At 44.5% G+C, this 21,128-nt stretch overlaps 1 protein-coding gene across 1 annotated transcript; it reads right to left on the bottom strand.

The window, feature by feature from the left end:
* Positions 1–865: 865 nt before the first annotated feature.
* epg5 (ectopic P-granules autophagy protein 5 homolog (C. elegans)) lies at positions 866–21,071 on the bottom strand. Its single transcript, XM_086110745.1, has 45 exons — positions 20,483–21,071; positions 18,937–19,554; positions 18,480–18,740; positions 18,179–18,377; positions 17,824–17,960; positions 17,606–17,713; positions 17,457–17,530; positions 17,066–17,174; positions 16,617–16,731; positions 16,316–16,466; positions 16,040–16,201; positions 15,803–15,960; positions 15,493–15,644; positions 14,530–14,670; positions 14,272–14,433; positions 14,074–14,196; positions 13,740–14,002; positions 13,522–13,662; positions 13,282–13,426; positions 12,488–12,685; positions 12,304–12,411; positions 12,115–12,237; positions 11,866–12,032; positions 10,973–11,194; positions 10,757–10,880; positions 10,512–10,656; positions 9,888–10,059; positions 9,658–9,820; positions 9,112–9,254; positions 8,843–8,999; positions 8,294–8,488; positions 7,983–8,196; positions 7,104–7,288; positions 6,725–6,932; positions 6,569–6,644; positions 6,215–6,318; positions 5,955–6,130; positions 5,416–5,643; positions 5,123–5,332; positions 4,279–4,423; positions 3,953–4,195; positions 3,662–3,875; positions 2,579–2,797; positions 2,380–2,494; positions 866–2,296 (listed from the first exon to the last, which is right to left on the bottom strand). Exons 1-45 carry the CDS (start codon positions 20,528–20,530, stop codon positions 2,114–2,116), a joined length of 7,704 nt encoding a protein of 2,567 aa, XP_085966871.1. The 5' UTR covers positions 20,531–21,071; the 3' UTR covers positions 866–2,113.
* Positions 21,072–21,128: the final 57 nt, after the last annotated feature.

Here is a 21,128-nt window from a genome sequence, read left to right as displayed (position 1 = left end):
TAGCCCATTCAAGAGAAAAACGCTCCAGCTGATTCAAGGTCAAAGAGTGACTGAATGTTTCGCTCCCCTCCGGCCTCCACAGATGTTCAATTGTGTTTAGATCAGAATTGATTGTCCTCAACTAAGCAGCAAAAACACAGATATGAGTAATGGAAAAGTCATTAAAAACAAACATACGATATATCATTATTATAAAAACAAAACAATGATTTCTTGAAGTCTTGTAGTGTATTACAATTATGTAATGGCTCAACATTTTGAATTTGTAAGCATTCCAATAAATGTCCTTTGAAGGGTTGAAAAATACACGCGTTAGATAGCGTTTAGGACGAAGGCTGTATAGTAGACAAATAAAAAGGGGCGTCTTTCTGAAAGTGCACATTTGTGCGCTACAAGAGTCTAGGACCAACAATTCCTGACCTGATGCTGGGTTTCCATGGCGACAGGGATGTGCCAGACGGCGACGTGTCTGCCAGGAGTGCTTGTCTTGTGTGTGGATGATAAGACGGTACGTGCTTTCCAGCATGGCCAAATTACATAATTTGGGCACGCTTCATCATATCATCTGCCACCTGAGCTGAAAGACAAGCGAACAGAAGTGCGATCAGAGCACCAGACAGCCACTTTACACGAACGCACGTGCGGGAAAGACGCTGAAAGGAGAGCACGTGCAGCCCCCGTTAGCCCCTTGCTTCTGTCTTAGAGCAACCCATTCTCTCCACCTCCTCTCTCACTTACACAATTTGTGTAACCATAGCAACCAGCTGTAGCCTGAAGTTGTGTCAGGCGAGGACATTCAACGTATGCACACATGAGCTTTACCTAACACACACACACACACACACATTGACACTGAATCACCAGCTCTTACACAGAGATGATTTATTTTGCAGTTCAGACACCTCCCATGATGTTCCTGGAGAAAACAACGTGAGGCTTTGTTTGCGGGGAGTCTCGGACGCATTGGGGCTCCACTTTTCCTCTTGCAAAGATTATCCGTGCTTTCTCTTACCCAATGCTGGATCAAACAGCAGGTGTCAGACGATCGGTCCTCTCCAGACTCGTTTCAGAGTACTGACTCATAGAAAGAAATGTTTTAACATTAACAGTCACCGCACGATACACACTGTGAAAATGTGTGTGTGTGTGTGGGGGGGGGGGCGAATCTTAACATAAGACCATTACATAACACCATTTGTGCGCTTGTGTATAGTTTTTCGGGGGAAGTGGTTCTTCATGTATCATACAAGTGCCCCAATGTCGGTTTTTGTACCAGACGACACAATTTGGATAATAATGCAAAAAAGGGAGGGAGAAAAAATGTCTTTGGCAAAAAAATAAAAAAAAACAAAAAAGGAAAATGAAAGCTACCAAGGAATGTTACAGCCACACTGAAAAGAAAAACAAAAGAAAATGCCAAGTTCATTCTCAGGTGCAAATATTTTGTTTCCACAATCCCAATAAAATGTTGTCTTAATGCTGCTGATTGTGCTTTATTATTTGAGAACGAGTATTTGAAGTGTAATATCCTCACCAGTCCTGATCTCAATTAGTTCTAAGTTTATTCCTCCACATGTATTGATGCAGACATATTACTTTACTCTTGTAATGCGACGCTATTTTAGTTCTTTTTAGTGTGGCCCGTAATATTCCTTCTTAGAAAGCACTTTTGGTTCAACATGAATGTACGAAATACTGGTTCCGAGTTAATTCGGAACAGCAGCAGTCTTGCTGTGAAAAGTACAAAGGGTCTTCTTTGTAGGTGTTCTCCACACTGTTCTTAAAAGCTTTTTGTTCCGTATGTCCTTCAACGCCTTCCCCTTGTCTTTTCTTGTTAGATTTTCTTTTGGAGCGGTCTGTAACACAGTCTTGAGTTGAGATACTGATTCAATTAATACTCCGGGACGATCAATAGATGAGTCATTTCCAAATGGAAAAGGTCTTGATTATAAGAGGAGGAACAAAGTGCGACAAAGGGATGCAAATAAACGAGGAGAGCTTCTTCCATCAACAGGTTCCTTTTGAGATGTTTCTTGACAAAGGCCACTTCACAGTAGTCCCAAATTTCCAGATCATTGTGCTCCATCGGGCAGCATTTGGGTCAAGGGCAATATCAATGCATAATGTGCAAGTATCTGAGGTCAGGATAGAGCAGGTTTGTTAGCAGGGCCAAGAGTCGAGGTCCATCTTTAAGACAGTGACCTGGGTAGCGGATGAACTGGAGGGCTTTTTTCAACGAGTCTTCCACTTCGGCGTACTGCTTATTGCTGGTCATGGCTTCAAGCATCCCCAGCATCTGTGCAAAAAACAAACAGAACTGATATAATAAGGAGATGATTAAAGAATCTGGAAGGGTTAGTGACCGCCTGAGCTGCCTACTTGCTGTGCTTTTGCGGAGGGCTGCAAGTCAGCGGTGGGCTGCAGGCGGAGTTCACTTTCTGTTGCTACCTGCACGGCGAGGAATGCCGCCAGGCTGCGAACCACCACCCTGAATCTAGATGCAGAGTACGGAACGCCTTAAGAACTGCGTTGTCGTAGCCTCCGCAAATCTGATGATCATAACAACGGGGGAGCTTACTTGTTGGAAACGGGGGACTTCTTCCCGAGACCGATGGCCCCAAGTAGTCCAGAGTTGAGTCTTTCTTCTCCCAGCTGAAGCAGCCTGCTTTGGAATCTCAACAAACCTGCGACCACCCCTGATAATTCACCGAGGCCCGCTTGAGGCTGCAGCTGCTCCAGTGACAGATTCAAAGCTTTGTGCCACCACAGAAACAGCTTGGCTTCATTACCTGGTCCGCTGGAGACATATAACAGACAGGTTCACGTTTACTCGTGGATATGGCTTGATTTGGAAATCTGGATTGATTTTGAATCAAAATGCGGAAAAAAAAAGTCTGATTTAAAATAGTGCTACAATGGTGGCAACACATGAGTTCATGACGGAGGAAGTATACATAGACACCGTATTGGCCCGAATATAAAACTGTGTTTTTTTGCATTGAAATAAGATTGAAAAAGTGGGGGTCGTCTTATATTCGGGGTCTAGACATTATACCCATTCACGACGCTAGATGGCACCAGATATCAAGGAAGCGAATGCTGAACTTGACTCCCCAGGCCAAAGTGAACCCCTGCCACGAAGAATAAAAATAAAAATAGCGGTAGCACGAAGAAGAAAAATAAAAAATAGCGGTAAGAAGGAAAAGAGAAGAAAATAATAACAGAAAATGGAGAAACGTAGTGACAATCTGGAGAAAACCGGCAGCTGAGGAGATGTTATGATGTAATTTACATTTCAAAAACCAGAAGCCATTCATTCACGAATCACGAATGTGATTGCGCTTTAGATTTGAATGAGGCAAAATAACATGCTTTTTCTCTCAAATATATTGTTATAATCATTTGTTTCAGATGTACTGTAATTATTTTCTGTATAAAAATAAATTTGGTGTTTAAAAAGTCTTTTTTCAAACTTGAGTCTTGAAAAAGAGGGGGTCGTCTTATAATCAGGGCCGTCTTATATTTGGGCCAATACAGTAAATAAATGTGTGCGATGGTTTTTCACTTTGGGAATGTACATGTTTTCCTGCATCTCTGTGCAAACATTTTGTCTGACCACTACACATCATTCTAAAGAGGTTTGGCAAGGAAACTCGCAAACCTGGGGAAAACCTGATTGGTCCAGGTGTTGATGAGAGCCAGAGTCCTCCTCTCATTGGCTGCCGTGTGTTCGGAGTTCAGGCGCTGCAGGATGAAGGCATAGAGTGTGAGGAAGCTGCCTCCTGATTGGCTCTCCGACAGAAAGTCTTCCACTGTGAGCTCGGGCACTTGCAGCGATGCCAACACGGGACCCCAGCCAACACATTCGTCCTCAGCTGAGCAACGAAACGTGACGTTACATGAGGTCTACAATCAAAGCGAACGGGTGTTAAGTGCAAGGTGACTCACTTACCGTAGCTAAAGTGGGCTGCGATGCAGGCCTCCATGATACGCGTCATGTGGCTCACTGAGGCCAGACAGCGGGAGCAAGCAGTGAGCAGCGGGAGAATTGGAAAGCCCCTCCCTTTCTTGTCCAGCCAGATGATGACACGAACTGCGAGGGCCTCGCCGGTAGACACGCCGACTCCGTTGAGCACAGCCAGTGCGCCGCTGAAAAGGCTGCAGAACGCCATGTGCCTCTGCTCCAAACCCGTTTCTGTGGAGAAGACGAGGACCAGCCAGATGGTGCCTTGACTAATAATGTGCGATCAAGACGTTTGTGGAAGAAGATGAGCTCACCTGGTGGGCTGAATGTGACAATGCTTTCCAACAGCGTCTCCAGCTGTGTCTCCAGGATGCTCACACTAATGCTGCCTGCTTGCTCCAAAGCCACTAAACAGCGCACAGACCAGCACACGTACACGTCCGCCTTCAGTGTCTCCTCCTGGCACAAACGATATCAAACTTTGTGGTGAGTGATTTATTTACACACCTTGCTACAGAAGAGGATTATGAAGGGAGAACAAAAAAAAAAAGCAACACAATGGGTCAGTTGTCTTAGTTTTGAGCAAGGTGCAGAGCTGCGTATGACGAAAAGAAAAGAGGATTCTTAAAAAACATTTTATTTCGGACACCGTACGGCATTACAGAGCGCGCTTCCCTCTCATTAATTTCCACTGTGACGTCAGAAGGCGCATCCATTTGGAGAGGGGCTGGAGGAGTAATTCCAGAGTGCCAATAGCAATACAGTGGCCCCCTGCATACTTGTGATTCAGCACCCATGGATTCGCAGGGATTTTAAAAATCGATTTTTCTGCGTTTTGGGGTGTTTTCCCGTCTTCGTTACCAACATTTTCCGTGAATTAGGGTTGCATGATATTGGAAAAACATGCAATACATGATATGGGTGTTGAAGACACACACACAAAAAAAGAAAACTCCGGTGGAGAGTACATAAGTTCATACATTTGTTATAATGAAAAATAGTGGCATTGCTCGTACTCAAATACTAAATGGAGCTTGTAACATCCAGAAATAAATTGCCCACTAAGGTATATACTATATATAAACACGCACTGTATATTTAATGTAACTCTCTGGCATTGAAGAAAAATGTGTCCAGTACATCCTGAAACGGACTTACAATGTGAGCAGCTTCATAAGGGCGGGGGTGAAGTCCAGCAGCGCTACGCAGCGACTTCAGCAACAACTGGGATGCCGAATCGGTGCTAAGCAGAAGGGAGGGAGCGTAGTGAGTGTTGACATATCCCAAAACCCCTTGGTAGGAAGACAGATCCAGTTGGTGCCAAGGCAGAGATGTGCATTGGATCAACAGATTGAGAAGTGGGGAGTCCTGGATAAAGAGGGACAAAATATAAGTTGCTGTTGTACCTTGAAGAGTGGAGTTGTTCAACATTATTTGAGGTTTTGGACCACCTTTTGGTTGAGGAGCTGCTCCTCTTTTGCCAGAAAGACCAGCAAGTATAACACATACACCAGCATGGTGTGCGATTCCTTCTTCTGAAGGTCAACATTGGACTGAACTGGGCCTGGTAGGGTTTCTGGAGGTGGCTGTAAGTGGTTGCTTAGGACGCTGATCCAGTTGACTTCACATAAAATCTCCCCCATAAACAGGAAGCAGCTCTTGGGACTTCCTCTCTCCACCTGGATGCACATCAACGAATGAGAACATAGAAATCTGACTCGGAAAAACAAACATGACTTTTCACCCAAGATGACTTACAGAAAACATTTAATTTCGGGAATGTGCCGTTACCGCGCGAGCATATCAAAAATCCCCCGAAATAACTCACGATGAGTTTTCTTGAAAGCTCAAGAAAATGTGCTAAGTCTCTAATGTAGAAGTGAGAAACGAGAAAGATCATCAGGAAACGAGTTTGGAGATGATCAACACAGGCTTGTAATAACAGCACGGTTGCTGAAGGTCACTTTGCAACGCAGTAGGAGGGTCTCACATTGAAGAGCTGCTCCATAAGCGATGTGTCAGGTTGCAAATATCTCCATGGCAAGTTGCGCAGGTGAGAGTGGTGCAGGTACAACAGGTACTCTGGTGTCCGTGGAGAGGTGCAGCTTTCACAGTACTGCATCACACAAAGCCACAGGGCACCTCTCTGGCCAGGGAGTAGGCGGTCTGCAATGTATGTGCATGCACAGTGCTGTTGGATATCCCGCACAACAGATCCAAACGGAAGAACGGAAGGCACACAAAGGCTACCTTTGAATCTCTGATGGAGTCTGTCGGTAAGTTGAGCATAGAGGCCGACCAGACACCCTGCCTCACTCGCATCCGTCTCCAGCCACGGGTAGCACTTGAGATTGCTATGACCCAAAAAAAATTCAAATGCAGCGGTTCAGAAAAGGTAAACAGACTATATCCATGACAACCCCTCCACTCCCTTCAAATGACTACGAAAAACGAATAATGAATAGACGCAAGAGTATGAATGATACAGCTATACAATTCCACCTACACACTCCCATCAGATTAAGGTTTCACCATTCCTCATACTGCAGTTAGTTGAAATGAAGTACCACGTGGTGAAAACGCAGCTCACAAAGGTCGACATACCTTCCGTCTTCAATGTTCAGCGGAAAGATCCAAGGCGTAAATAACTTCACAATCTTACTGTGCAGGTCATGAAGAGCTGCGAGAGTGCCACACTTGAGTTAGGATGACATCATGAGCACAAAGCATAAAGTTGAACCAAGTGTGATTGTAATTTACCTTTCATTATTCTATTGCTGCCCACAGAGTCTCTGGCACAGCTGCTAAGCGACACAGTACTTAGACAACTGACCAAATAGTCCCAGAAAGAAACCACCTCGCTGATGTAAGGAGACCAGGCAGAGTAAAGGCCAAAACTACGAAGATCAGCTTTGCTGAGACGACTGCGAAGGAAGTAATCACTCAGCCAATCTATTGTCTCATCCACCTGTTAGAAAACAATGGCAGGCTTTAAAATCACATTTTGTACAAGCTAGTGCACAATCGTCTGTCTCGCCATGTCAATCAAATCAAGGAAAGAGTCAGAATTTAGCTTCCATTTGAGTTTCTACAGATGAGATTTGTTTCATCGATGAAAATAACAATTTTAGGTGGTCACCTGCTGAGGAGAAAGGGTGATTGATGACCTGTGGGGAGACCCCTGGGATGCCGATGCGCGTGCGGAGATCTCAGTAGCGAAACCTTGTTCGCATTTGTTCTTGCTGCTGCGGGATGGAGGCGAGCAACCGAGCACTCGCATAGTCACCTTCCAGCAATCTGGACTCAGTAACTGGTTCGAGGAGCCTGTTAAGAAAAAAGATTTTTAGAGCAATGACTAAATGTTTGGAATCAAATCAGACTTGGACTAATGGATAATGGATTCTCTGACGACTTCTTTCAAGGTTACCGTCAATGTGAGGAAAAAGAAAAGCAAAGATTCTGCTCTGATGTCTTACCACTGCTGCAAGATTGCAGCGCTTAAGCGAAATCAGACATTTGCTCGGTGCCCTGTGGGTTGCTATTACAATCTATGACATGAGCTTTGTTTAATGTGATGGGTTTGAAAGAGGAGGAAAGTCATCACTACTGTACGGCATATGAAAGTCTGAGCTCGTCAGCAGTCAGTCGCAGAGTGCATTTAGAGAAAGACATCCCTTCACACCGCCGCAACAGTATTCCACGCATTTCATGATTTTGCAAGAGTGAATTATGAGTGGATGGCAGCCGTTCAAATGGGTGATGTGTGCTTTGTCTAAGTGCCTACTCCAAAGAACATTTCCATGCAAATAAGAGAGAAAAGGAAAAACAAGCAATTTTCTATTATGAATCACTGGCGCTAATAAAAATCTTTTTAACGGTTGTTTTCTGGGCTCTTGTTGCAACCAATTCAATTCAAAATAATAGCTGACAAATATAAATATTTTTATCCGGTCTGAGTAGACTACCTGACCTTGACTCGCTGCTGCGTTTTGTAACGCTACAAAAGAGACACACTTACTGGTCATGAGCAGACGCAGACAGTCACTGTAGTGGTCAGGGAAGTGGTGGCATAAAAGTGAGGTCCAGTGTTTGGTGAAAAGGTGAAAAGGGGTGAGTAGTTCCGGGTCAGGATCCCGGCCACAGACACAAAGACCTCCATGGACTAATTCCAGTAAACGCGTCCTCTCCGAAAACACGGGATGCGCTTCATTCAGCCAGGTGGACAAATCAAACTGAAAAAAAAAATAAAAAATAAAAAAGGACGGAAAAGGAAACTGAAATAGAATGGATGTGGCGGTACTCGAGATTTATCCACAAATTGGGACCAACCTTGGTGAGCAGCATGAAAATGACATCTGCACTATCAAAGTGGAGTGATGTCACCACATCTTGGTAGAGGAAGACCAGCTGGGCAGGCGCTGCATTAGGCGTGAAAAAAGGAGAAATGAGAGGGCAAAGACGTCTCTGCTCCAAGATGGTCTTCAGGACACGGCTACACTCTTCAGCGTTCCCCTGGATGAACACCTTGATATAAAACAAGACAAAATGCGTTCACTGGAACTATTTTCACTTTTTATCACCTCGACCAGGGATGTTGTGTTTGGATCTTTTTTTTTTTTTTTTTTTAAGAAGTGACTGGGTTAAGTATGGGCAAAGAATAACTCATGGGTTTTGTTTTCACTTTTGTTTTCATCACTTTTAATTCATCCGCGACAAAAGCCTGAATCTTAAATTCTTCCGGCGTATGCATGACGTGGGTTGTGTTACAATCGTTGGCAGAAGTTTGCATTCTAATGAATGCTATTCTTCACTAGTTCAGCATTATTGTAAACGTGCAGCTTCAACAATCTGTGTGTGTGTGTGTGTGTGTGTGTGTACCTGTCCCAGTATCTCCACACACGAGGAGAGATACTGGCGTGTTGGCGGATGACGGAGTGTGTCTTCACACACATAGGAGACCACCTGGTAGAAGGCTGACACGCCAACTTGCAGCACTGGTGGGGATTTTTGCGATTTGTACATGTTCACCAGAGCTCTGCACACATAACAGACAATTAAAAAACAACAACAACAACAAAAAATCTTTCTACAGTTTTGTTTCTACTTCGTTGTTTCAGAATACAGAGCCGATATTTGTGTCTATTTACGTGATGAAGTTCTCTGTGTGGACAGCAGCATCTGCCAGGCTTTGAGGAGGCGGAGCCATGGCATCCGTTTGAAGGTTCTTGATGTCCCTTCGCAGGGACGTTATCTGAGTTTGCGTTGCCTCCTGTCGCTGGACACACTCACACTGCACAATTAAAGACACACAGACTCATACAGATGAAGAATTCAAAGCAAGGCCAAGACACTCAGAAATCTTCTGCACAGTGTTGGGCACGTTACTTTTAAAACGTAATTAGTTATAGTTACAATTGAATTCGTCTTCTTCCAAAAAAGTAATTTGGTTACTAACTCAGTTACTGCCTTGTAGAAATAATTAGTTAATCAGCAAAGTAATTAATTTTTTTCTATTAGGTTCTATCTAGAGTGTAGAATATGTTTGTAATAGCTGAATGAATCATAAAAACAATACGATATACTGTACATAAGAACATTTGGCATTTATTTGAATTCGGCAGATTGCATCTTGTCACATGCATTGTAATTCCCAACACTGCTTTTGCAGTGCGATAAGAGTATTGTAGTCATACCGTGACGGTGATATTAGCTGGACCCTGGCATGGCTGCCCTCCTCTCCCTTTACATTCCAGGGTCATGGTCACTTGCTCTGGTCGGTTCTTGTAAAGCAGAGGGAGAGACTCGAGAAGCTCCTGTTCCATTGCCACCTGCTCGGCTTCTCGTGATACTGCAATCCTGACACCATATGAAGACCTTTTGGTTGACCATTCCCATTCAGCGATGTTTTACGGTTTCAAGATACCTGGCTTGGTCCTGCAGTATACTAAGATCTCGCTGCAGTAGTTCAGCTGCGGCTTTGGAGTCAGAGAGACATACGCTGGGAATTTCTGCCACTGGAGTCTTTAAGTGGTGTAGTTCAGGAGGTGGATGTGGAACTGGATGCTTCTGCAAGTTGGACTGGATACGCTCCTTTGCTGCAGAACAAGAGAGACACCCCTCTAGTACTTTAATTGCCAATTTTACAAAAATGACGTCATTCAAAAATGCATGGGTAAATTCGCTTGTGTGGCCATCTTTTGTACAATCCAGATATCAACTTTGATTTGTTATGATGGAATGGCATGCCACAAATACATATTTAAAATATTGCAAGGAGAATTCATGCATTGAGATCGTCATTAAAAAAAAAAAGCTTAGTGTAAACAAAAAAAACTTATCTGAGTTTGTTTTAGTATTATTTAGTTGTTGTCACAATACCTGTACAAACATTTTAATTTCAAGGTGAGGGAAATGATTCTCGCATTCCACTTTCAAGAATCAAGTTGGTGAACAGCACAGATTAAACTGGACGTTTGTGGGAAACAATTCTCAGACGTCACAACGGAGAGTTTACTTCAGTGAACTGATTTGTACTGTTCTTTTGTACCATTGCTGAGGCTTGTATAGTCCGTGAAGCTGCAGTTTTGGGTTTGAAGGAAAGATGGCTCACTCTGCACCTTCTCCCACAGAGACAGAACCTCCTTCTTGTCACACTGCAGGCGCTCTTGGTCCACATACTCCAGCCAGAGTTCCTAAACAGAAATGTATTTGATTTTTAAATGCGTAGTGTTTAATAGTGTGACTAATAATATTGAAATATTTGACTCCTTCTTCAAGAAGTATGAGACAGACCTGTTGCTGTTGCATAACCTGCGCAAGTCTGTGTGGCTCATATTCGGGAGGAAGAGAGGGAAGGTAAACTTCTTGCTTTTGCAGAGTTTCATCGTCCAACCACACGGAAAAAACGCTAAACAACCTGCAAGACAAGAAATGATCTTGGTCTTCAGCTGAATATCACCGTGAAAATTGAGAATGCACTACCTGCTCGCAGTAAAGCAGGTGACCTACCGGACTAACTCCGTGTGTAGCTGAGGTGAGGTGAAGTAGGAGCGACATTGGTGGCCCTGGTGGTCTCCTGAGGCGATGAGTGTTGGGGGCACCTTCAGAGCCTGGCTAGCAGCGTGGTGGAAGTCAGATACGGTTTGTATTCTCTGCCTCAAGTCTCGCAGCAAAGTGGCTTGAGTGGAAGCCTGGAAGAATCGTCGCCCAATGCATCCACCTGCAGCCAGTCTGGAGGACACATTTCATTGAGTTTCTTTTCCACCAAGCAGTATAGTCAGGTTTAGTTCCACAAAGACGTTTTTATTGGTAAAAAAGTTGTAAAGGGTACCACAAAAACCCCTCGGTCCTGAACTACAATCTGTACAAACACGGTGGTACGAATGCTAATGCCTATCACACATATCAACACACGTCTTGATTGGTTGACAAGGAACAAGAACACAATAGCGAAAGAGCACCATTTAAAAAATACCGTGGATTTCCAAGTAGAGAGTAAACTTCAAACATTTTTGCTAACTTCAACTTTGCGAATTAAATGACACTGTGCTGTTCTGGTATGATTTTGACACTGGTTGGTTTTCTGTTCTAAATAGTACCGTGGTGAATCATATTTTACTGCAGCAGAAGTGGGAAAGGCATTTTCCTGAGGCCATCTGAGAAACTGAAACAGTTGTCAAGGGCCACACCATCATGTTAACCTTAATTGTGTTCAACATGTGTAACCGCATGGGTAGACACCTTGGAAACAAAAGTACTGCACTTATTTTATTTTGACTTCATAATGTTCTCACGCGGGTCAGTGAGGGACTGCGGAGGCCAGCGGGCCGTATAATACGATGGTTTGCAATTTTGCATCGATTGCTGAAAATGTTTCTGAATAACATATGTGAGTATCATACCCATAATCGGGACCGGGTTGTCTGAGGTAGAGCTGGAGGAACTTCTGCCAAACCAGAGGTACAAGGGGATGGTCAGGGGGCGTGGCTAATGCCTGCCAGGCCCAACGGTAAATTTGGAGCCGCTGCAAAGATGGCGTGACTGGCAACTTCAGCCTCTGCTGGGCCCTCTGGCTCAAGCACAACATTGACAGCATATTAGGTAAAGGTCATAAACTGTACCTCTTCAGATAAAATAATTCGCTTTTTTACCTTCAAAGCTTGCTCTGGAGAAACATTAGGCTCTAAGAGGAGCTCATTTTCAACACATCGTCTGAGCTGAGAGTCTTCCTCAAATGTGCCCTCCATATTAAGCACCAGCCAGGCAAACCAAACCTTATCAACAACACAAATCCTATCAACAAATTTTGTTTCAAACTGTTTGGGCTTAGAGACCCTTACCTCCGCACTCAATGATTGGCCCTCTATGAAAGAAGGTGTGGCATTTCCAGCAATCCAGCCTACCAGGGAGGAGAGCAGACCTCGATCTCCATGGTAACCCAAAGCATTCTACATGAGGCATTCAAACCACGGCGTTACTACATTCGATCAGACACTGAATTCAAACAGTCGCTGATGCCTATACCTTATGTTGTTGGTGCAGAAGCTTCAGCAGACATTCCTCCTGCTGATGTATGAATGCAGCACAGCAGAGCTGATCCATGAGGAACAACACTGTTTTGTCCCGGTACCATAAATTCTGCTGAGTCAAAATCCCCACCCAAAACTCCAGCACGGCTGCAGCACCAACATGACTGGGCTGTGAACTCTCAACCACATGGCTCTGATGAACAAATATACATGTGTTTTTATGAATCATGGGTGGTGAAACATCATGTGGAGGCAGTGACTGTATGATGTAAATTAGCACCACTCTTGCAAAACAGTAGGGCCCAAATTCACAACAGCTGACTAATATTTAGGCCCTCAAATTGTTTGTATACAAGGAATTGAAAAGTCATTTGTAAATATCCATCCATCCATTTTCCGAACCGCTTGATCCTCACTAGGGTCGCGGGGGGTGCTGGAGCCTATCCCAGCCGTCTTCGGGCAGTAGGCGGGGACACCCTGAACTTGTTGCCAGACAATCGCAGGGCACACAGAGACGAACAACCATTCACGCCCACACTCACACCTAGGGACAATTTAGAGCGTCCAATCAGCCTGCCATGCATGTTTTTGGAATGTGGGAGGAAACCGGAGCACCCGGAGAAAACCCACGCAGGCCAGGGGAGAACATGCAAACTCCACACAGGGAGGCCGGAGCTGGAATTGAACCCGGTACCTCTGCACTGTGAAGCCAACGTGCTAACCACTGGACTACCGGGCCGCCCATTTGTAAATATGTCCCCTTTAAAAAGAATATTGTAAATAATTTACCTGAATAACACTGTTCAGCAGTCGGACATTGTCTCCATAGATTGTTCGGGTGAGGAGTGGTGCTACCCGGTGCGTCACTTGCTGCGTCACACCCTGAGGACATACGCTGTCGTACTGCAAGAACAACTGAATGCAACTTACAAACCTGGCATGGACAGACAGACATATATTAAGTGTTAGTGATGCAGCTAATGAATAGAGAATGCATCAATGTTGGTCCAAAAGGTGCATTTGGTTTACTGAGAGTTGTTGAGAAGGTAGAAACTCAGCGGGTAGATTTGAGGAAGGATGGCGTCTAGGAGATGCACAGCAGCTCGCAGGTGGTGAGACTGAATCAGACTCTTTAACAAGCTCACTCCATCAGTACAAAAGTGCTCCAGGCTGATGAAGAAAATCAAGCACATCAATGTATCTCATTCACACCCGTAAAAATAAGGATGAAATTAATGACTTCATACCTATGTCCCACGGTTGTCATGGCAATCGACAGGTATGCTCCTATAGGGATGCCTGCTTTTACAGCCCGGAGAACAGAGTGCATGCTGGGAGAATGCGTAAGTTCTGCAGGCGGAACGGACACTAAAGCAGGCACTGACCAGGCCCCTTTTGGGTTCTGTACATTAGCATGAAGCTTTAGCCTTAGTAAGAGCTGCCATGCCCATTGACTGAAAGACGCTTCAGGGGACACGCCTAAGCGAAGGACACTTGCAAGATAAGACACCTAAAGGAAAAAAAAAGAGAACCTCTCAGTGTAAGTCTATGCAAAATCAAGTAGAACGAATGTCAGCCAACCTGTTTAATGCCTTCTGATATGAGGCCACTGTAGGGTTTGTCAGTCAGGTACTTTTGATAGGCCTCGGCCACCAGCAGAGCCACTTTATTGTGGAGTGATGACGACAAGGCCAAGGATTCATCCTGAAAAACCAAACTGGCCTCGTCATTTTAGAGCCAAAGTCTACATGAGACAATGTGGGAAATCTTTGAAACCACCTGCGAGTATCCCCAGTTCAGACCTTCCAGTATAACACAGGCCAGTCGATTCTCCACAGCCGATAGAGGATGCTGGAGCAACCACGCTCCGATCACACATATCTCCTCTGGTTGTGGATGCCACAGGCTCAGAGGAAGCTCTTTACACAAGTACAGTGCCACCTAACAAAAACAAAAAGGGGGGGGGGGGGGTCGGGTTTGAGACCTAAACTTTCCATATTGTCCTTTGGTGAAACTTCAGGACCCAATAGAACCAACCATGCCAACAGCTTGGATGGTTTCTCTCAGCCTCTCCAGAAGCACAGAGATAATGTAGGGATGGGCCGACGCTATCGTAGCCAACAACTCTCTTCCAACCTTAGAGTAAATTTCTCTGGTGGACACGCTTACATAAGACACCTGTAAACAAACACAAAAAAAGGATACGACAAGGTTGGACAACTTTAGGTACACTTACAGTCTAATAAGACCCAGTACAAGAGCTGTAGCAAAAATATGCAATCACAAAGATTCTCAGGTTTTAATATACGTCACCAGGGGGTTTATTGAACAACATGGTAAGATAATACAGGCACAGTTTGGGTGGAACTGGACCGTGTCAAACTGAAATATGTACACTATATATATTAACAAAACGAGGTCACCAAGATATTATAAATACTTCACAGTATGAGGCAATCTAGTTCTATACCATTGGATCCCAAACAACAATAACCATACTAGTTCATCTTCAATACAAATAAAAAGCTTTTTGACAAAGGTCCAAAACTGGCACTATAATCCTTGCAAAGGCAGAATTATAACTGCGGCTCTTGTGTGGGGTCTCACTGGATTGTGCCGGTGTGCCTCATGTTATCCTAGATCAGGGGAGTCAAACTCATTTTTGTCGCGGGCCACATTGAAGATACAGTTTTCCTTGGAGGGCCGTTATGACTGAAGCATTTAAAGAAGTCAAGAATAATGGTTGATTCAACGATTGTTTAAGGTACTGTAATGAGGGGTGTAGTAACAAGAAAATGCTCTCTTATTTATTAAATAGCAGAAGTTGAAATTTTGGTCCGGATTTTAGCAATCATGGTAGAACTTGACATGTTTGCTTTGCTTTCGCGGGCCACATAAAATGATGTGGCGGGACCAGATCTGGCCCCCGGGCCTTGAGTTTGACACCCGTGTCCTAGATGAACAGAAATCTCATCCTTCCTTTGCATATTCTTGTCATACCTGGTAAATCAGCAGACCGATGGTGGTGACAAAGGCAGGATCAGAGTACTGTGACGAAGTGGCCATGTGGGCGAGCGCAGTGAGGAGGGAGATACCGTCAGAACTGTTCACCTCACACAACCACAGCTCAAACCTGTCTTGGTGTTCTGGTTCTGTGACAAAGATGAGCAGCAGTGGATCTCATTGAAGGATCTCCCATCCATATTGATTGATTTACAAACGTCAACATGTGTTGTGTTTTCTATACATATATATATTGAAACCAGGTAGAATTAAGTGATTGAGGCCAATTTTTGTTTTGCTTGATTACCTCTAAGAGCCTGAATGCAGGACAGTGTGTCACTCAAATTACAAAGAGTTTCCAGTCCTGCGGTTTCGGCACACTGCATCGCATAAAGGATCCTCCAAAGCATGGGGCTGGACAGAGTCCCGTATGGCATCTCAGACATGAACAACCAAATTCCCAACCTTTAAAAGAAATAGCAGAGGAATAAGAATTGTTTTTTTTTTGTTCTCTTCAGAGAAAATCTTGAGAATAATACCACACCTCTTGTTTCTGAGAACATGCAGTACAGCCCTGAGAAAAAGATGATCATATTCCACCTGCAGCTTTTCCAGAGGCAGTGAGTGGACATGAGAGCTGGATCCACTGATACCGGTCACACTGACATATTGTGCCCAGTGATCACTGACATAACACAGTGTCATCCTGCGCGAGAGAAAAAGACAATGACGCGATCACTTTTTTTCTGCCGATAATTGCGTGCTATGTGGCAAAACGAGTGTGGGCGTATCAACCGCATGATCCACTTGGTGTACTGACCGTATGATGTGTCCTATTCGCTTCACTAGCTGTCTGTATCGGGCCCTGTTATAGGTTTGTAAGCCGAGGGCGAGAATCTCAATCAGAGAGGAAGCAAAAGCAAACACGCGCATCATCTTCTGACTGGAGTACCCTTGAGGTTCATAGGCACCTGCAAACAAATTGGTGAGAGTATGTTTACTCATTGTTTTAGAGGTTGCGGCGCCTTTTTAAAGGGCACCACAGTGACAGGCGCTTTTCATAACCACTCGGTTACGATTGCTCCTTTGATAGAGACAAAAGGAAAGTCACAAACATTTACCGTTCTTGCTGATCCCCAGCATGTGTGAAAAGAGCTGCTGGAACGGAAACTGAGACATCAAGGAGACGAGGTCGTCTTCACACAGCAGGAACCAATTGCTCTCTGGATCCTCATCCTAAAAATGAAGCCAAAGCATTTGACATTCAGTTTAATGAAAATACAGCAGCAGATGGGGTGCTAAGTGAACAGACTTGACATTTACGGTCAACGAGCATTTATTTAGTACTTTTTGATTAGCTTTGAGTGTGATTCAGCCGACAGGAACAAAGACTAGAACAAAATTTAACATATTTGTGTCGAATTGTCTATGTGCAGGAAGCATACAGTCATGATAATATTCCACCATTCTGAGTTGTTTGAGAGGAACTGTTGGATCTGCTGATACGGCTTTGGGGCAGCAATGTAGGAGAAATCGTGTGTGAAAGATGTAGCTGGCTAGCTACAAGTACCTCTTCTCCTCCTTCATCCACCAGAGTCCAGTTGCCTGACTCAGGTCCGGATGAAGCCGAATTAAGACTCTCACATGGTTTCATATGACCCAAAAATTCTGCACGGTGTCTAGAACACAAACGTAATTAGGTAAGTGAAATGCTTTGCTTTTAATTTGATGGCACAATTTAGGAATTCAATAAATTGCCAAGAACATTAGGTACACCTGTATCAGTGCAATTCAAGAACTGTATCATAGCAGATGTGGTCTGCTCCCCCCATAAAAATAAGAGACCTAATCTCGCACAATTACGTAGTCTCCATATCTTGAAGGGAAAGACTACTTCAAACCATGTTTTCATGCTCAGGTGTACCAAATGTCACGGGCACAGGGTATCTTTCTTTACTTACCGAACAGGCGACATTAGAATTGCCAAAGCTTGCATGAAGTCCTGCACTCCACAGCTGTTCCCTAATACTTCAATCTGAGCAGATAAAAATGTAGTTCCAAGTGTATGTAGGTGTGACGACTGAGAGAAAGAATTTTTTCTTAAGCTAACCTGAAGAAAAGGGGCAGCCCACTTGCCCACCCCAGCAGGACAGCACAGCAGATGACACAGCACGAACAGGTGCTCTCCTGATCCTCCGACATGCAGCAGCACTGCCACCTGAAGAGTCACGCATCAACTGAGCAGTGAAGATGGAATGCACGCAAAATGGTGTGCGAGTGCGTGTGCGTGCGTGTGTGTGTGTGTGCGCGCGCGCTGTAAATTTTTACCAGTGTTTCCAACCAGTGATGGATATCTGCCTGGAACTGCGTGTCATCGAGGACTCTTCTTGTGAAACTAAAGAGGACACTGATGGCGTCTTTCAATGGCTGAATGGAACAAGGCTGTCTTTGGCCTGCTGAACAATCTGATGAGAAAAAAAACACACACATGAGAAAGAAAAAAAACTCAGGGGCACAGTCACTGTTTGCACACCCCATCACTGACAACTACTGTTGCTCGCCTGCGTGTCTGCTTCAATGTGCAGTGTATGACAAAATCATCATATTCAGTATCATGAATATATAATACAATACACAACGTGCTATGTACTGTGCTTTGGATCACAGTGGAAGCGTATATCACCTTTTAAGAGGCGGTACAAGTATGATTCCACCTGGAGGCGCGACAGCGAAGCAGTATATGCGTGCAAGGCCACCTTCTGATGGAGCAGTTCACTGCGAATTTCGAAAAGTTTGCTCAGTTCAGCCAGCACGCTCTGACTGAACTCTGCCTGCTGAAAGCGATGGTATGCACACACTTTGGATTGATCTGCACACACGCCCTAAAAGAGAGAAATTCAAAAGCATACGCATTTTTTTTTTTTTAATCATTGGATTTACTGCATATGTATACAGTATTTGTTGTGGGTTAGGAAACACTGAACCTGGAGTGTTAGCTGTTCATCTCTGAAGCTCCACAGGCGATTTTGAGTGCTTTTACAGTCAGACGACTGCGTGTGCAATTGCGTATGAGATTGGGTGAGCTGTCTGCGACAGCGCCAGTAGTTCTGCAGAAGTTCGGCTAATTCGTGGCTCTCCTGTCGAGCCAGCGCACAGAACTGGGTCGTGCATACTTCAACGCCTTCGAGCCAAGCTCGTAACCCTCCTCCAGGCTCCCAAACATTCAGCTGCTCCAATGAGAATGGCTGCAAAAGGAAAAAAATAATATGAAGCTGGTATTATTATCATTCACTGAGAGAGAGAGAGAGAGAGAGAGAGAGAGAGAGAGAGAGAGAGAGAGACAGAGAGAGACAGAGAGAGACAGAGACAGAGAGAGACTAACAAAAATACAGACTTTACAAACAGAGTTTTAGGAAAATTTTAAGTATTGTGTGACAATACCTGAACCTCTGTTGTGGTTCTTGGTAATTCAGGATACAGTTTGTTCTTGGAAAGTTCAGCTACAGACTCCAGAGACTGCAAACTTGGAGGAGAAGATTCCTGCTCAGCAATGGCTAAAACTGCAGGTCCTTTCCCTAAATTCTTCACAGCTTCTCTGTGAAGCTCAAACAAGGATCCCTCCTCCAGTGCCGGGACCGATGGGTATTGTGAAGGAGCACTGGGGACATGTTTGATGTCAAAATGCGTTGAAACGCATGACACTTCTGATGTGCCCTGAAGCCTGGACGCCAAAAAGCTCGCGCCCTCTGTTTCTTCCTGCTGAGTCTGTTGTGCTGTGGCTTGTGAAGTCTGTGACAAATCTAGAGCGGGTTGTAAAGTTTCAGTTAACGCTGATGTTAATCGAGTTTGTGACGAGGAGGTCTCGTGTGCCTCTGCAGGCAGATCTGAAGCCGGGGCTTTAGTTTCAGTTATAACAGTGGGCTCATGCTTTTCCAGTTGTGGCTCCTGAGGTAGGAGGCATAGGGGGATACTGGTGAATTCAGAGGTGGAAGCATCAACACAAACGGTGGAAGGGGCAGGATCTCTCTTGTCTTCTGTCGTTTTATGCTTCCTGGCCAGCTGGGAATAGAAACAAAAAGGAAGAATCTACTCAGAAAACGCATGATAGGTCTGATCAAGTAATCATCAATTGATCCATTAGCTAATGTGCTTATCCTCACAAGGGTCTCCTATCCCAGCTGTCTTCGGGCAGTAGGTGGCGTACACCCTGAATCGGTTGCCAGCCAATCACAGGGGCACACATAGACAAACAACCATTCACGCTCACAATCACACCAAGGGACTATTTAGAGCGTCCAATCAACCTACCGTGCATGTTTTTGGAATGTGCGAGGAAACCGGAGGACCCGGAGAAAATCCACGCAGGCATGGGAAGAACATGCAAACTCCACACGTGAAGGCCTGATTCAAACCCACGACCTCTGCACCAAGAGGCAGACGTCCTAATCAGTCGAATATTGTGTCACCATCAATTAATCATCCATCCGATTTCTAATCCGTTTAATCCTCACATGGGTGTGCTAGAGCCAATCCCAGCTGTTTTTGGGCAGTAGGCAGGGAACACCTTGAACTGGTTGTCAGCCAATCACGGGGCACACATAGACGAACAACCATTTGCGCACACAATCACAAGTAGGGACAATTTTGTGTTCCATTAACCCTTCCATGCATGTTTTTGGAATATGGGAAGAAACCGGAGTAACCGGACAAAACCCCCACAGGCACAGGAAGAGAAAAGTCCACACCTGCCGGATTCGAACCACGACCTCTGCGCCATGAGGCGGACGTGCTGACCAGTCGAACCCCGTGACCCCATCAAATAATCAGCACAACCAAATAATAAGTGCGAGACAAGGCCTCCACGCACCATTAGGTTTGCAACTTGTATACTGTGACAATGTTATAGCTTATTTTACACTGGCTCAATTTACAATAAACCAACAAAAACGAATGCGAAATAAAACAAGCACAGACGTGCAATAGTCACCTTTCCACCAACTTTTGCCTTTGTCTTCTTGGGTCGCACAGCCTCCATCTTCAAGCCGTGTCTCACATGACAATATCCCCAGTAAACAATTTACTGACGGAGACGGTCTTGGAAGTAATGTTACGCACACAGAATCGACAGCAGCCCATAGATTAAAGGAGCAAGCAACGTTATTCTTGATAAGCAGCAAGAGGCATGCTGTGCTGACAAGATAAAATACAGTACTGACAGGACTTGTCAATACAAATATTTAGAAGCTCGTTGGCCGCAATCAAGAAGCCAATTACAGGCGTGCTTACTTCACAGGGTAGACATAAAGGATGACATTAAAGAGGCTCCCAGAAAAAAAAATATTAACGACGGAGACAAGGCTAAGCTTTTATGCTAACGGGAATCAGCTTGTTTGTTCGTCGCGCAGTTTAGCTCGATATTAATTGATCTACGAGCGACTCGAACGCCCTTGTTTTGTTCTTCATGTCATGAAAATAAGAAAACGTGATCAAGTGCGAATGACATGTTACGGTAGTCTCATTTGTTTTCAGTTGTCATTTGTTTTGTTTTGTTTTCCATGAACGTACTGAATCACGTGGTAACTCCACCTTACTACGGAAGTCGAGAAAAGTCAAACTTTATCATAAATAAACTT

This window comes from Hippocampus guttulatus, chromosome 5 (assembly GCF_054856545.1).
Source record: "Hippocampus guttulatus isolate MCC_2025c chromosome 5, RoL_Hgut_1.0, whole genome shotgun sequence".
Lineage (NCBI taxonomy): Eukaryota > Metazoa > Chordata > Actinopteri > Syngnathiformes > Syngnathidae > Hippocampus > Hippocampus guttulatus.
This window is presented reverse-complemented; position numbering and strand designations above follow the sequence as displayed.